Below are 13,518 nucleotides of genomic sequence, written 5' to 3'. Positions count from 1 at the left end.
AACAAATCGCGCTAAGAGTCCTGCATTCAAATAAAGAAGAAGGTGAACTTGGGAGGTTTCACTAATTCTCTCAACATTAAAGTTCAAGTTTTAAGTTTTTCTCTGGAGAATCGTCTATACAATGGATGACTTGAATCATCCGGTCTTTGGTACTAGTTCAATTCTTCCCACTCCAAGTGGTCTTTTAAATACAGCTGAGGTGTGCAACAAGCTTGCACCAGATGTATGCGACAACCAGCCTGAGCCATCAGATTCAACGATTCTTTTAGGTTCAAACAGTGTTCAATCTGATTTAATCCCTAATTTCCCAACTAAATTGAGTGAGAAAAGGGCAACTTTCAACGACTCTGCATCCAAGATGTTGGGTTCTTCCACCGAATACAATTCAGCAAAAAACAACAGTCAAGAAAATGCTGCCTCAACTGTCAACCAATTGAGTGCTAACAGCTCAGCCACTAATCGAAGTCCTCTAGCAACATTAGCGCCCCGTGCAATAAATACTTCAACATTCATGTCTCCTGCCAGATCAGTACCTGCTACGTCGGCGAGGTCTAACTTATTTGGCTCTAGCACAGTCGGTCCCAACTTCGAATCTTTCACATCTAGAGCAGTCAGCAATACTCCTAGCATTCAAGAAGTGCAACCTTCCGAAACTCTGTTTACTAATGGTAAATCTGACCCCAGAAACGTTCAATGACAGAGATGAACTTTGAAAACGCCCTGAGAATTCAAAAACTAACATCCCCTAGCCTCACATCAAATTCAGAGCGATACAGTCAATGCACCACCCCAGAAACGCGCCAAGACTACTCATAATATTGCTGCTCAACTGCCCGCCAATGAGTTCACAAATAGACTCGACTTGTTTCGCGGTCCTGAAGTTCTCGTCACCGCGGGTATTCACTTGGGGGTCAAAAGCTATCTCATACCTAAAGCATTACTTATTCAGGCCTCGCCATACTTCCAGACTGCCATCACAGTTGAAACTTTGGGTCAAATCACACGAGAAACTCTCAAAATCGAATGCTCAATCTTAGCATTTGATTTTGTTGTGCAATATCTCTACACTGGTACTTTTGTCCGCCCGGATATTGCTGGTTTTAGTTCTGGGTCACAACAAGTTGTAGGTCATAATAACCCTCTATGTAGGATAAAGCAATGCTAATCTCTCATTTTACATAGACAAATCTTATCGAATTTTACGAGTTGGCAGAGAAACTTAGTCTTGATATCTCAGATATGATCTTGGATGATATCAAACAGCTTCTTATGATAGATCGACTTTATCTTCAGGCAGGACACATTCATAAAGTTGTCAATTTTCCAAACGGACAAAAACTTCGTATGCTGTTTGCTCGCTCATGTATCCAAGCCTACCTTCAGTCTGCCAATCCTACTCATGGGAAAGCTCAGGAATTCCGTTTTCAAAGAGAGCTTGACTCATTAGATGGGTTCGCGGCAGATCTCATGCGTGTGTATCGAGAAGTGGCAGACAAACGTACACCTTGCATTTTCGCCGAATCGTATGATCTTCTTGATGGCAAGAAATTCTCTTATTGAGCGAACAAAAGAGTGATGCGCAGGAATGGTAGTAGTGGCTTTTTTATTACTTTACCATACTTTGAGCTCTCTGACTTACAATGAAACAAGGAAACCACGGAAGAATTTGATATTAGGACGTGGAAAACTGGAGGGAAAAATCATGTGGCATATCACATATGAAACGAGACGGATCAGGTAGAATTCTCGTACGACACTGAATTAAAAATGAAAAGGACCTTGTTGGCCAAATTATTTTTTAATACTGCCACCTACAATTAGCGTGAAATGTAACCTTATAAAAACTTGCTCTCTCATATTGAAATTCCATCTCAAAACAGAAACACCAATATACCTTGTTGGCCACCTGTTTCGAAACTATTTCAAACAATTTTTTTTTAGAATTTTGGAATCAACTTCTATTCAACTAATTCCAAACAAACATCACAGAATTTCCCCAAGAGTCTCGTATCATATCAAGAACAAATGGGCATTATGGACAACGAGGTCTTTCATTTCGAGGATGATGATGATGATTATCAAACCTCCAATGATGAGTATAGCGACGAAAATGAAAATGAACCCTGGGAAACCCGCAGCAGAAGATCAACCAATCCAGAAGAACAAGCTTGCAGGGAGATTCCAGCAGATCAATTCTTGAGGTAAATATCATCAACACACATGAACTACATATTTCCCCCAGAGACTCACAGTCACTCGAACTAACAAATCTTTCCCAGCAAAATCAACCTCCCCACTGAACCCACCGTCAAGATCGTGGTCAACTCTATGAATGGCTCTAAACAAACTCTCATTCTACCCAAAAACCTCCTCTGTACACGATCCCCATTCTTCCACCTCGCTTTCAATGCCGCTCTCAGAGAATCCGCATCTCAATCTCAAGAACTCCACCTCCCCGAAACATCCATCGCGGAATTCGAACTCGTGATTCAATTTCTCTCCACAGATACCTTTACATTCCCCCACACCGTCATCGACTCCCAGGAAAAACTCACTCTCTACCTCCTCTTCTTCAAATCCTGCCATCAATTTTCCATCACCGGTCTCTCCCCCATCATCATCCGCTTCCGAAATTTCCTCCGCTGGTGTTCCGCCCGCGGCGAATTCCCCGATCGTTTTCACATGCAACTCGCCATTTCGCTCCCCCCTTCCCACGAGGCGCGCAAGCTGGCTGTCGCTGCCTGTGTAAAACCGTATGCGTGCTCGATTACTAAATCAAGCACGTGTTATGGACGCGCGCTGTTTCATCTGGAGAAGTACGTGGAGGAGGAGACGCAGTTTGCGGCGGATCTGTTCAGAGCGTATACGAAGGCGGTGAGGGGCGCGTTGGGGACCCATACGATTGTTGATCCGTTGACGGGGACGGATTATACGGTTAGTACGGGGGTGGCGTGTCAGTTGGAGAGGAGTAGGGGGAATAGGTGTGTGAATCATCTGGGGAAGTTTTAGGTGTGGGGGAGAGGGGATCCTGGTTGAGGGAGTTTTGCGGAGTGGGAGTTGAGGATTGAGGAATTTTTTGCATGATTGATAGGGAGTTATTGGCGGTATTGAAGAGCAATGACAGATAGAGGATGGATATCTCATTTATCAGGACTGAATTATGAATATAAACAATTGCACTATACTTTTGCTTCCTTGCTTTACTGTCTTCGCCAAAAAAGTTTCAAAAAATTGAAAAACTCTGAGAGATTCACTACCCAATCTCATCATCACCGACCGGCCCCACAGAAAAAAGTCACCCAAAAGACCCTCCAAAGCAACCAGCAAAAGGGCAAAACTCTAGGCCCGGACGCCTAGAATCCCAATGAGCCAAATCGTTTTCTACGTTACCAGAACTTGCGTTGAGGTAGGTATTATATACGTTGTCACTGACGAAGCCCTGCCAGTGCGAGGTAGAGAGGCGGACATCATTCTTCGAGAATGACGAACCCTACCTGCTGCGCCATACGAGACGTGGGGGTGCTTGAAGATTGAAGCAATAATTTGATATTATATAGGTAGCGAGGAGGGAATTTTTGGGGTGGTGACTTATTGGGCACGTGCCTACCTATACTGTATGGTATTGAATGAATGCCCATGTGGGTGGGCATTTCAAGTTGATGTTGAGGGATGGATGTGAAATATGCTGAGGATGATTTTGATTGTGCAGTGTGTGTGAAATTATACTGAGACTTGCAACGATCGCAGATACATTTGCTTCCAGGTTTGCATGTAATCTTGCATTATTTTGCACGCGACTATCTACTCAGCAGTTGGGCGGACGTGGACTCTTGAGATCTCATTAATCACCGTCGCCAGCACAGATGCGCATACGCGACTCGCACTTGCAGGCTCGATGTGAGAGCCAAGGTCATAAATCAGCGACGTATGTAGTGCAATATCGTGATTTCCACGCTTTCTGCCAGAGTAAAGGCAGCATGATTTCATGTTCTTTTTTTAGTATCAGATAGACGGATATTGAAATGAGAGTTATATGTCGTAATGAATGTGGATGGTATTTGCGTGTCGGTGGACGCAGATCTAAATTCTCCTTACAAGCACCCATTTTTAGGCCCGCGTGTTTGCAGGTCCATTTCCAGGTATTCGATGCGCTCGATACCGGATTTTGATCAATGCGCTTCAGGCAGTACTGTTATCTGGATCAAGGGACCTTTTGGTGCTGCTTTGATAGAGCATGTCTCATAGAGCGCACTCGCAGCATCTGTAATCTGGAATATCGACATGCGTACCAAACATGGCCAGCAGTAGAGCCCTGTACCAACAAGACGCTCGCATGTAGTAATCTCGCGCCTGTCAAAACCCATGATGATTGTCTGAAAAACATCCACTTTCGCGGTTGAATAAGGTTCTGAAGCATACTAATGTTCCAGAATACAGTTTGTACAATGGTTTCGCATCTGCTGCCTACCAAACGAGTCCACAATCAATATCAGACGGTTCGGAACTGGCGAGACAGATCCTCCGGGAAGAAACCCGAGTCAAATACCCTCGAAGATCAGGCTCTAGAAACTTCTTGGCTCTAATCTAGAACGCATTTCGCTTCCATTTCCAACCAAAGCTTCGAATCCTTCGAACCCAAACGTCACTAGAGTATTGATGGATGGCCTTGCACGCAAGGCTGGGATTCCCCTAAAATTTCTGCGTCTTTGATCCTTCCAACGAACGGTGAGGCTGGAAGTGGAGTCGGACAGCCATGACACCTTAGATTTGCTAATCTTTTGAGCCGCCGCGCACGAGCACTGGCAATTTGCTTGCAAAGGGGAGCTTACCCCCGCAGATGGTCAAGCTTTCAGGGTGGGGGCCTGTAAGGCCCAGGAAATTTTGATGACCGGGTTGGCTTGGGCGAAAACTGCCTGTAATTTTCGAGCTGAGGTATCAAGTAGAGCTTTCCAGATGAAAAAACCGCCCGGATTTGGCTGGAAAGTTCATGTAATAAGCCGAGCCAAGTTTTCTTAAAGCAATTGAAGCAAGTGCTTGAAAAAAAGCATCCTCGTGTTGATAACGAAAATTTCTTCCTTGCTGCTGTGAAAGGAATGACATATGCAGTGAAATGGAGAAGGTGGCCGCATCATAGGCGACCACCCTGAATGCCAGCACCCATTCTCAGTACGCTCGCATCCTTCTTCGGATCGCCGAGTGACGAAACCCTGAGGCGGTCCCGAGTGAAGTCGAAACGAGCTCAAATGCGTTAGAGGCACGGGGAACCAACTACCGGAAAATGTTTGCGACTTGTCTTCTCGGATTTACCTCTTTCATGCCTCTGTTTTCCGTGCAGAGCTCCACCAGCCCCGACATCCTACGTGCTTTCCGATGTGAATCACGGGATTCTTTCCTGGAGAGAACCTTGGTGCGAGCAACCACGCAACTTTCCCGCCGATCTTGTGACATATGTCATTTGTGCAAATTGTGCTTCGGCGAGGCCGGGCGGATTCGATTGTGATGTGATCGAGTCACAAATTCACAATATCGGCAGTGGCAGTGAAGAGGTAACGGTTGACGGTACGACTAGGAGGTTTATTGTGGATCCGGTTCACGGAGTGAGCCAATATTAGACCAGATGGATCGATGGTAATGTTGATTTCCGATGCCATACGGTCCATACCTAATATTTTTTCGATGGTCTGTTTCAGTGTAACCTACGTGAGATGTTTAGAGGTTGTGGAGAACCGAGAATCCTGACTTCATTCGATGGGACATTTGATAGGCTTTCGCCTGTGATACACTACCTACATCTGTTTAGTATGATGTATCCCCACGTTTGGGGTTTTAGTTCGAAACTAGATGCTCTAATATCTCATTGTCTGGTCCGTTTGGTTGAAGAGAAAGAATTAGATCATCATTCTGAACTTTGAAAAGACGTGACGAATGTCCTAACGAATACCTACTTGGACAACCTGTGATGTAAGCAATTACGACGCAAGCAAGGCTCCGAGTGCCAATGTTCCTAAGACTTCGAGGCTCTCTCGGAAAAGTATACTGACGAATATACAATCCGATGTAAGCTAACACGCCTCGAGGCATCCGAATCCCAAGTATTTTGAGGCTCTTTCCATGGCCATAATTGGTATGCATCCGTGTCTTGCATTAATTCACGACTGCAAAATTGTAATATTAGGTCTTATCTCAAGCCGTGGACTTTCTCCTCATTCAATATTCTGTGCCTCAGTGACCAACTTCATGGGACTGCAGATGACCATTGACTTAGCACTGCCATACGGCTACTCCGATGTTTCCAAACAATTTCAGTATTCCTCCAAAAGTGTTGTATCGAAAGGAATAATACAGTAAACATTCATCAATCCCATCCAACAACCTCCTTCCTATCGACGGTATTTCCGGATCTCCTCAAGTGAATCCCATACCAAGGTACACGACGATGGTAATGATGAAATAATGAACATCTCCAATCCATACATAATACGAAGAACAATTTCTCACCCAAAAGCACATCCTCGTCTCTCCTAACTCCTCTTCCCTTCCCCCCCCAGAAGAAATCCAAACCCCTCCATCCCATCCCCCAACTCTCACTTCTCATCCAATCACCACCCTCCCTTCGTAAATCAAGCATCCAGTCCCCCGCCAAAGACTCCACATTATTTCTTCCTCAGCGCTTAAGGCCATTCCCCATTGCCTCAGCACCAATCAATAAGCACCCACTCGTAAAGGCATGCCACAGATCCACACAGCACACCCTTATCCGTGCCCTGACCCTGTCTCCCTCCAATTAACCATGCAGAGGTTCCCCATTCATCTAAAATCTCCGATCTGGCGGCGCTTAGATCCCTGTCTTGTGGCATCGTTCTTCCAATTTCCCTTCTTGTGTATCCAATAGCTTATCCGAGTTGGGAAGATGCCACGAGCAAGTCGGACGGTCTTTTCCCGCTTCCCGTTAGTGGCTCGATGCTGCTTTGTGCGCTTCTCCCTCAGTGCGTTTGTTTGGTTTTGCCCTCATCCATCGAGTATTCAAAATAGAAATTCTTTGTGCGTGCCGCATATGATGGATGATACCCGTATGGAAGGCATGTCATACAGTACAGTGAGACACGATTATCTAATTTTGGTAAATGTAACCTCCTCTGAACATCCCCCTCAGTTCCAGAACGTCCGTTATGGAGGAGTACACGAATGCTACAAAGCCATCGATCGATATGTATTTCTTTTCACGACAACAATAGCTAGCGATTCATCAAGGAGTCTGTGAAGGAAGATTATGCTTATTTTCCCCCTTCCCTCGAAGCCGACCAGCCTACAAATCGGGTTGTGTATTCCGTAGGGAGTTCTCAACGTTCCATGTGCTTATTACACTGCTTCTATTGTACCCCTAGTAGGTAGCTTATAGTTCTAGGAAGGAAGTTAGTTATCGATAGCACCTTAATCAGCCATACAAGTATTCTTTTAATGGAGCCTTTCCAAGCAAGCGTGATACGCTTCATCTTCGTCACTTTGTGGCTTGGACGGCTGGTGATATACGAAATATAGCTTATTTCATTCATGCAGCCATGGATGTTCCATATTCTGTGAAAAGTATGAAATATTTCCGAGAAACATGTCACATACATACATACATCACCGGTACTGAGTGGATTCACGGGGTGCATTCACGCTGTGGGAATCACATCGGTACTTGGTTTTTGGGATGTGATATCCAATATCTATTGCGGCGAATGCACGGCGGGGAGTGATTGATTGATTATCTCTTGGTGTGATGGGTCTTGGTGATGTGATTATGCGTGCTGCGTGATTAATCGATGCGATGAACGTTGAAAATCTCTGACTGCATGTGCAACGAAATTGAATAGTGAGAACTTGAAAGTGTGATTAATTTTGATTTAGATTTGGATATTGATGTTATTGATGTTATTGATGTTATTGATGTTATTGATGTTATTGATGTTATTGATGTTATTGATGTTATTGATGTTATTGATGTTATTGATAGATGTGTACGTTATTGTTCACACGTAAGAAAAAATGTGCTTCGGGAGTTGTATTTACGATGGGCATGCGGTCCGGTAGATCATGCATTTAGATAAAGACGAAGGATGGAATGGAGTTCAGAGATAAGTAATAAATTGCATAATCATTTTGAACTTGGAGGGAACTAATGGATGTATTCACGGGAATAATAATCTGTAGTAGTATAGGCAGTGTGATATAATATTGTTTTTTGTATTCATTGGATAGCTTATACGGAACACTCCACTATAGCTTCATCTCGCCACTCCTCCTCTTCCCCTGATCCTAGATTCTTCCCCTCTCGAATGATTCCTTCTCAGCACCTAGGAAGTATCCATTCACTCAGACATGCCCGTGAAACGCCGATATACAAAATTATACGCCAACAGCCAGCAATTAAGTCCCGTCCTCCTCAATGAAAAAAAAAACCTTATCCTCCACTCCTACTCCTGTACTTTCCAAAGTCCAAGCAAACCCCCCAAAATGCAATAATCAGCCCGCTTGTTAACACCAAAGCCGTGCTATGAATGATGTCCACTCCGGAACTCCAGATGAGACTCCAGGCTATAATCGCCGAGCTCGCACATTTTCCTCCCTAAACAAGACACGACGGTGCCATTATTGTCGCAATCAAGAAATGAAGCCATAAAGTCGTTAAATGTAAGATGATTTTGTTGGTTAAACGGCGGTGACAAAAGAAATATGTTATAATGAGTAGTGATGTAGATGTATGTAATACTAAAGGAATGTATTGATATAGGAAATGCGATAAATAGAGTGTCGAAATGAGGGGCAATATATTGGTATAAAATATCTACTCCACATGATGGTCGACTTTCCTTCTCTTGCCCTTGGGTGCGGGGCTCATTCGAGGTGTATATGTGACTGTTCGGGTGACAACTTCCCTGACTTGACGAACGCTTGACCGTGTTTGCTTCTGTGGTTTGATATCAAAGTATCTTCCTTTGGCTCTAAGATCCCAATCATATGGCGAACGTGCGCTTCGTGCACTAAAGGGAGAGCGTGCGCTTAAGGGAGATTCAGCATAGGAAGATGCTGGTGAAGCTGGAATGCGAAGACGTCCCAGGATTGCAGATGATGGCGCGGATGTTGGGTAGCTGAATGGAGTAGGAGGAACAGAAGTGGCTGGTGACTTATGTGCATCGCAATTGCATGAACAGTCACTACCTTCACTGCTAGTCAAAGATTCTGACGAGGGTGCAGATGTAGGTGTTGGCCTCGAACACTTAATCTCTGTAACGATGGGGCTGTTCATAGTCTTGAGGAAGTCGGTATATGCAAGTGGAGGGGTAATGGGAGTCTTGATAGAGTCTTCTTGTTTGATGATAAAGTCGGCATAGCCAGGAAGTGGGCTACGTGCGGAATTTGATAGAGCTGATAGCTCCGAGGGAAAAGTTGAAGACATTGGAGTCTTGAGTTGGGGAAGCTTGGGTTTGGTGGTAGACATTGATCTTTTAGGTGGAGGAAGAATAGGTGCGCTCACGGCTGCGGGAGCAGAAGTTTTGATTGGGGATTCCATTATTTGTAAAGAATGACGAAGTAGACAAAAGGGTCCAAAGGTGTGCAAGCAGCGGCGACGGTAGGGCTCGAGATCCGTGAAGAAGGAAGGGTAGAAGTTGAGACGTTTTGGGTCTTGGGGAAGTATTATAATATGAATTTCGAAACGATGTTTCCCCCAGTAGCTGAAGCAAGGTAAGGAAGGTGGAAGGTATGGTAACGGAAGAGATGGCGCCAAAAGGAACAGGGTCTATCTGTACTGACGAATTTAGTATCCAGTACTAAGTCAGAGGAGGGCGCTTGGGGATTTTGGCAATGAGCGTAATTGATGATGTTGGCCGCCTTGGTGGAGGCCTTTTGACAAGGCAAGGTGGTAGAGGATGTGGGTCGGAGGTAAGACAAGGGACGGAGGGGGATTAGGAAAGCAGCTAATAAACTAAGAACTTTGATTTTATTTGGATTGGGATTCTTATTCGATCGCGTTGCCGTTGCCGTTTAATTTATTTGGGACCTTTTCCAAAATGTCTGGATCATCCAATAATGTGCTAGGTAGAGGATCCTCTTGTTCAACGTGAGAGGGAGCAATACCTAGGTCGGCTCGTAGGTGGTGAAAAATACTGGGAACTTTGTACACAAGCAATAAAAGTTCCGATATGTAAAAGCGGCGACGCGTGAGGTGTGAAGCCGTTTGTTTTCTTTTCTGGAAGCGACTTGGGTTGATTTGGGTGATTGTTTTATATTGCACTTGGTCCGAGGGTTGTGATGGCTAGGAAGAAGTTCCACGACCAGGCCAGGGTAGATGGAAGGTGTTAATTCAACTTAATTGAGCAAGCAGATCTCGTCTAGTTGGAGATGAGTCTTGACCAGGAATCCGCATGTGAGTCTCTGAGACTGGAGTGAGAAATGTTTGCTAATTAGCTAGCAGGCAAAGGAATAGAGTATCGGCATGTAATCGGGAAAAATGTGTGTAATACAATAATTATCCTTAATTGTTCATGCGAGGTGTGCGAGTAGACGACCTAGGGAAGGGAAGGGAAGGGAAGGTATGCGGACTCCGGAGCAATGGTGGCAGTGAAGTGTGCTAAGAGTATGTAATCTTACAAGGGAACTTCAATACAACCCACGAGCTGATAGGATGATATCGAGATGTTGTGACTTCTAATGGTGGCGTCGCTCTCGAAGTTTGTTGTTCTATCCTACAGGGTCGGAGAACCAGGTCAATATTCTGAGCTGACTCGACCAATATCGACCGACACCGACAAAGCTATGTAGCAATCCTAAGACGTGATTCGCGTTTTTAGTTTGGCGTTTTGGGTGAACTGCAGGAGAAAGAAACCTGAGAAACCTGAGCGGTTGGAGCTGAATTTAATTTGATTGGCTCCGCTCAAATGGGGGTCTCCTCGTGAGTATAGGCTGTAAGCTATACTTAGAGCGGATGTCACGAACGTGTTCGGGCGTCAAAAGTATGGCTTTTGATTCGGTGAAGAGTCGATCGATCTAATGATTGGTGCTTTGTCCGGCAGGTGTGCGATAGTGATATTGGGCAGAATTGCTTTTCATTTGATATTAATGATGGACAAGATTCAATATCAATGTGAAAATGGGGGCCAAGTATAGGGGTGAGAAGGGGGCTGATAGAGCCAGTATTGTGGTTGTTAAAGTGTGTTCACGAGTGAGGGTTTCTGTGACAGCTGATATAATTGAGAAAAGAGAAGAGAAAATGTCGGATTGAATGAACAGATTATTTCAATATTGGGTTCAACGTTCTCATTTTGTAATGTGTTCTTACCGCTTCATTGTTTCCTCAATATCACAATCGACGCGCGCAACCAACCAGACAGAACCCTTAGAATTCAATATTCAAAAATATCGCATATTGCATATTGCATATTGCATGGTCGAATCATCAGTATCAGGAAAAAATATCTTCAATTGACAGCCTTACAATTTGGGCTCTTTCCGCGCGCCTGAAGGCTACCAGGGATAAATGGAGCCGCCAGCCACGAGGTTTTCTCAACAGTTGTTCAGAAAGTGGCTCAAAACACTGACATGAGTGGTTACCATATCACTCGGGGTTCTATCTCATGACCCGAGTCGATACAGCAGCGCGCGGTTCGGACTAAGTCCACAAAGGCGGGGTATTTGATTCGAATGGGAAGATGTCACGAATATAGTTTCTCGAAGACTGCGATACAACGACCTGTCAAGACTTACGATTCGCAATCCATGCGCCCTCACTTATCTCTCTGTCCTATCTCTCTTTAGAGCGCTCAACCTGGTGCATTCAGGGATTCTAACAGGCTTTACATGTAGCTTAAACAGTGCTCCTCTGTGCCACATCTGGCAGACAGATCAATACTACGGGTTGATAGATCGTATGCGGTATGAATTGCATTGGTCAATTGATGGTCAAGGAACTATCCGCAACATGATTAGATGGCCTCAATGCGGCCAGCGTCAATCTTGAGCATCATCATGTCTCAATTTTGAGTGATGATAGGAATCAGTATCTCGTGTGAATTTTCCTATTCTAGTTTGCTTGTAGTCGAGCAAAATCCGCATGGAATTATTGCAGCATGAGTAAGATAGGATCAGTCTATTGTCTTGCTGGGATACTCGGAACGGGGCGTAGGATTTAGTGAGATCGAGCAGTGGGATCTGAATGTGTCAGTACGCCTTCAATTCTGCCAAGTGTTGATACCAAGTGTGATGAAGAGACAACATGACAAGTAATCGACGTCTTCATCAAGGCTCCCAGAGAGGCAATATTCTCTGTTTTGGTGCCATCACAACAAGTCATCCAGGTGTTGTGATCTAATCTGCCAATAATAATGTACGAGCCGCCCTTGTTAGGGTGTGAAAGTCCCGATGCTCCACTCATGCAAGTGATTTTCACCATCATTGACGCTCTGATGATGACGCCTTGTAGCAAAGTTAATGATTAATATTCCGAGGAAACAAACGTGGGATGCTGGCACATGTGATAAACTACTACCCCGTGCTAGGCTTATCTTTGTGACCAGAACGAAGGCCTCTCCTCATTCGGAGCACAAATGGATCATGTGAAATCCCAATCAGTGACAAGGAGGGGTAACTACCAACTCTCATGATCCTTCAAAGTCTATTGAGACCTTCTTTTGATCTTATGAGGAAGATCTCGAGTGTGCGCTATTGAGGCCACAAAAATAGTTTCATATGCACGGGTCGCACTCGGGTTCTGATGGAGTCGCTCATTCCTTCGATAGATCTCCAGTGTCTGATCCGAAAAGCATGATAACATAAGTTTCGTATGACTCAGAGCCTCGCTGAATACTTCGCATGAAACAAAATTATGAAGCTCATAGTTTCGGATCCTTTCACGATAAATCTGTCGTGAAATCCCTTCGACTCTTTTTTAGATTGTCCGTCGCATTGGACTGAAGTTACCCGTTGTCTTCGAGGTGGAGGATTTGCAGATGAAAGGTATGATAAGATTGGCTGGATTGCTCATCCGTCTGCCCATTCATCTATGACGTGCTTTACGTGGAAATCGTAAGACGAATGGATTCCCACACAAGACAGATGAGTACTTGAGTATTTAGGTTCGAACCTATCGCCACAGGCTGAAATGTCAAACGATGATCTATCGTGTCTTTGGATTTAATCACTTGATAAGACTTCACTGCTTTTCGTTAGGGAATTGAGAAATTTGCCTCCTGGGTAAGCGGGACACTTTATGTTGTTTGATTGCTATACGGAGTCGTACGTTTCTAGATCAGCACAGATGCTACTCTAATGTACGATTAATATGCCAACGAGGTGATCTCCTGGTCAACATCTCAATCTTCTTCGGTGGTATCCATACTGTAGGTTCTGATTGAACAGACAAACGATTTCGCTTGGCCGCAAGAGGATACACGAGGAGCTTAGTCGAACGGTGAGAGTTACGATGGCACATTTAACCGGCGCCACCCGACAATTTGTGGATATAGCCTAAATCACCCT

General features: G+C 44.6%; 4 protein-coding genes across 4 annotated transcripts; 2 read left to right on the top strand and 2 right to left on the bottom strand.

Annotated features, from left to right (window-relative positions):
• Window positions 1-121: 121 nt before the first annotated feature.
• Window positions 122-1,560, top strand: EAF02_000185 (uncharacterized protein; the record flags this gene model as incomplete). The annotated part of the gene is made up of 3 exons (XM_038896233.1): window positions 122-668; window positions 750-1,123; window positions 1,183-1,560. 3 exons carry the CDS (start codon window positions 122-124, stop codon window positions 1,558-1,560), a joined length of 1,299 nt encoding a protein of 432 aa, XP_038763092.1.
• Window positions 1,561-1,907: 347 nt separating this feature from the next.
• Window positions 1,908-3,753, top strand: EAF02_000184 (uncharacterized protein). Its single transcript, XM_038896232.1, has 2 exons — window positions 1,908-2,201; window positions 2,280-3,753. The coding sequence occupies exons 1-2, from the start codon at window positions 2,026-2,028 to the stop codon at window positions 3,007-3,009; spliced, it is 906 nt and encodes a 301-aa protein (XP_038763091.1). The 5' UTR covers window positions 1,908-2,025; the 3' UTR covers window positions 3,010-3,753.
• Window positions 3,754-4,169: 416 nt separating this feature from the next.
• On the bottom strand, window positions 4,170-4,364 carry EAF02_000183 (uncharacterized protein; the record flags this gene model as incomplete). Its single annotated transcript, XM_038896231.1, has 1 exon — window positions 4,170-4,364. One exon carries the CDS (start codon window positions 4,362-4,364, stop codon window positions 4,170-4,172), a length of 195 nt encoding a protein of 64 aa, XP_038763090.1.
• Window positions 4,365-8,830: 4,466 nt separating this feature from the next.
• EAF02_000182 (uncharacterized protein) lies at window positions 8,831-9,556 on the bottom strand (the record flags this gene model as incomplete). The annotated part of the gene is made up of 1 exon (XM_038896230.1): window positions 8,831-9,556. One exon carries the CDS (start codon window positions 9,554-9,556, stop codon window positions 8,831-8,833), a length of 726 nt encoding a protein of 241 aa, XP_038763089.1.
• Window positions 9,557-13,518: the final 3,962 nt, after the last annotated feature.

This window comes from Botrytis sinoallii, assembly GCF_014898435.1.
Source record: "Botrytis sinoallii strain Bc 23 chromosome Unknown BSIN_001, whole genome shotgun sequence".
Classification (NCBI taxonomy): Eukaryota; Fungi; Ascomycota; class Leotiomycetes; order Helotiales; family Sclerotiniaceae; genus Botrytis; species Botrytis sinoallii.
The sequence above is the reverse complement of the archived record's forward strand: the minus strand, read 5'-3'. Positions and strand labels throughout refer to the sequence as shown.

What these genes read in the sequence shown, in the direction of transcription:
- EAF02_000184 (XM_038896232.1), top strand. Translation starts at nt 2,026, where the DNA reads ATGGGCATTATGGACAACGAGGTCTTTCATTTCGAGGATGATGATGAT. An exon ending in CCAGCAGATCAATTCTTGAG is followed by an intron (nt 2,202 to 2,279) that starts GTAAATATCATC and finishes AATCTTTCCCAG; the next exon opens with CAAAATCAACCTCCCCACTG.